The sequence below is a fragment of the Camelina sativa genome, chromosome 3 (genome assembly GCF_000633955.1).
Source record: "Camelina sativa cultivar DH55 chromosome 3, Cs, whole genome shotgun sequence".
Taxonomy (NCBI): Eukaryota; Viridiplantae; Streptophyta; class Magnoliopsida; order Brassicales; family Brassicaceae; genus Camelina; species Camelina sativa.
In genome coordinates this window covers 1,970,733-1,973,729 of record NC_025687.1, presented here as the reverse complement: position 1 = coordinate 1,973,729, position 2,997 = coordinate 1,970,733, and the positions used below count along the sequence as shown (strand labels likewise).

The following is a 2,997-nucleotide window of genomic DNA, read 5'->3' as shown; positions in this document are numbered from 1 at the left end:
ACAATGCCGAGCAAGCTGAAAAAAGCGATTGGAGCGGTTAAGGATCAGACGAGCATCAGCCTCGCCAAAGTCGCTAACGGAGCCACCGGAGGCGGCGATCTCACGACTCTCGAGGTAGCCATCTTGAAAGCCACCAGCCACGACGAGGAAGTCCCTATCGACGATCGTCTCGTTTCGGAGATCCTCGGCATCATATCCTCCAAGAAATCCCACGCCGCCTCTTGCGCCGCCGCGATCGGACGCCGTATCGGGCGTACGCGGAATTGGATCGTCGCGCTCAAATCCCTAGTCCTCGTCCTCAGGATCTTCCAAGACGGTGATCCTTATTTCCCTCGCGAGGTCCTCCACGCCATGAAACGCGGCGCCAAAATCCTCAACCTCTCCAGCTTCCGCGACGATTCCAACTCGTGCCCTTGGGATTTCACAGCTTTCGTCCGCACGTTCGCGCTCTACCTCGACGAGCGTCTCGATTGCTTCCTCACCGGGAAATTACAGAGACGGTCCACGAACCGGGACCAAACCGGAAAAATCAGCACCTCAAAATCCCGGTTTAATCCTAAAACCGGAATTAAATCCCACGAACCGGCGGTTCGAGATATGAAACCGGTTATGCTTCTTGACAAAATCACGTATTGGCAGAGATTACTAGACAGAGCAATCGCGACGCGGCCAACGGGAGACGCGAAATCGAACAAGCTCGTGAAAATGTCGCTTTACGCCGTCTTGCAAGAGAGTTTTGATCTCTACAGAGACATATCCGACGGTTTAGCGCTTCTGTTAGACAGTTTCTTCCATCTGCAGTACCAATCTTGCATCCATGCGTTTCAAGCTTGCGTTCGAGCTTCGAAACAGTTCGAAGAGCTCAACGGATTCTACGATTTTTAAAAATCGAACGGTATAGGAAGAACATCGGAGTATCCTAGCATTCAGAAGATCTCATTAGAGCTTCTTGAGACGTTACAAGAGTTTTTAAAAGATCAGTCGTCGTTCCCTGCGAGTGCGGGGTTGTATCCGTCGCCCAATAGTCTTCTTCCTCCGCCTCCTTCGTCTAAAGATTCTGTGGTTTCGAGCTCGCTTGATTTTGGGGATTCAACGATTGATACTTCCGAGAGGTATTCTGATTGCGGGTCGTTTCGTAGTACTTCGTTGGAGGATTTAATGAGCAGGACTGAAGCAGGGACTAGTAGTCCTCCAATGTCTTGTCACTCTGAGCCTTACGGAGGAGTACGGGATGATCCGAATGGGAATAATTTCGATACGGTTTCGACTAAATCGCTTCCCAATAACTCCTCTGTTTCTGCTTTCAATCTCACATTAGACCTACTGTCGTTGGATGACGTAAATAACACGGCAGAGGCAAATGATGTCCAAGACAAGAAGCGCGAAGATTCAAAGGTGGAGACTTTTGATCCTTGGGAGGCGTTGATGTTGAGAGATGATCCGAGTAAGAAGACAGAAACGATTCCGGAAGAATCTTTCATCTCCGAGGATCAGCGGGATTCAGGGAATTGGTTACTTGCGTTGGAAGAAAACGCTACACAAGTGCAGGATAATAACTCCATGGCGATAGTACCGTTCGGGTTAAATGATCCGATGCCTGCCTTTCAAGACGCAATGGATCAATACAATCCATTCTTGGAAGAACCAGTTGCACAGTTAGCTGCAGCCGGTGCAACCGGAGAACCAATAACCACGTTCAATCCCTTGGCTATGACAGAGTTTCAACCAGAACCGACGTTTCAGGTGAACGTTCCTGAAGATTTTGAGCCTTCTTCTACACCAACGTTTAAGGCCACGGGAATATTGCCGGTGAAGGGTGACCCATTTGCCGACCCATTCGAGAATTTTGGGTTTGGAGACACATTTTCAGAAAATGGAGGGGTGCATGAGCAATCTGTGTTGCAAGAACAGCAGTTATGGTTGCAGAACCAGAACAAGATCTTAGCCAAGCACTTGAATATATATAACACCGGCTGCTATCTTTAAGTTTCACTTCGGACTTCGGAGTCCAAAATATTAGTCAACAAGAAATAAAAACACGTTCTTCATTTATTTTACATATATTCAACTTTAAAATAGCAAATTACTAAAGAAAATTCAAATCAATAGTTGCCAAAACCTTCTTTGATATTAAATATTTTTTCGATCGAGGCTCCGTAAGAATGACGTGGGATATGATTGTGAGGATGTGTGAAGTAAATTTAAGCATATATCAGTTATTTAATCCTTTTTTCTTATGATAAAATATGAATATTAAGCACAAGAAAAGGTACCTTTCTCCAAATAGAAAGGAAGCAAGGAACATTAGTTTAACAAAATCCATCGCATTTTGCTTTTAATAAGTCTGTTTAAGAATTCGAAAGAGAAGAAAATATCTTAAGATTATATTTTGTGGCCAAAGAGGGAACCACGTGATCGAATATGAACTTCTCTCCGCATAAATGGGACAAGTTTATTTGATCTGATCTGACCGGTCAAAACATATGGGCTCAGGATACTTTAATATAGACGTGCATATAGAGATGTTTTAACCCTGGAAATGCGAGACTACCTAGCAGTTTCGCGATGGACGGACACAAAGAGGAGAACCCCCATTGGTCCATCAAAATCAATGCGAAAAAAGAATGAAAACTGTATCACAACTCAGAATACTTAGTGCAGATTTTTATTAAATTTAAAGGAAAGCAACATTACAATATCTGAATTAAAAAAAAAAATCTTATAGTTTGTGTTTAGTGTAGGCTTACTTAAAAACAAGAGAGTGTCCAAAGAAAGGTTGATTTAGTATAATAATACTTTCTCCGTTTCAAAATATAAGATGTTTTACAGAAGTTTTTGTTTCATAATATATGATGTTTTTAAGTTTCTATGCAATTTTTAGATTAGTTTAATATTTTATATTATGCACTATTGTTTTTGGTTAAAAGGAAAAACTTCTTAATCTGTCTGGTTTAGTTAAAACATACTATAATATTAATCTACACTTAAAAGTAAAAG

General features: G+C 42.5%; 1 protein-coding gene across 1 annotated transcript; it reads left to right on the top strand.

Moving 5' to 3' along the window:
* Positions 4-2,059, top strand: LOC104762862 (clathrin coat assembly protein AP180-like). The gene is given in 1 exon segment (XM_010486261.1): positions 4-2,059. A coding segment is annotated over 1 exon segment (1,983 nt). The 3' UTR covers positions 1,987-2,059.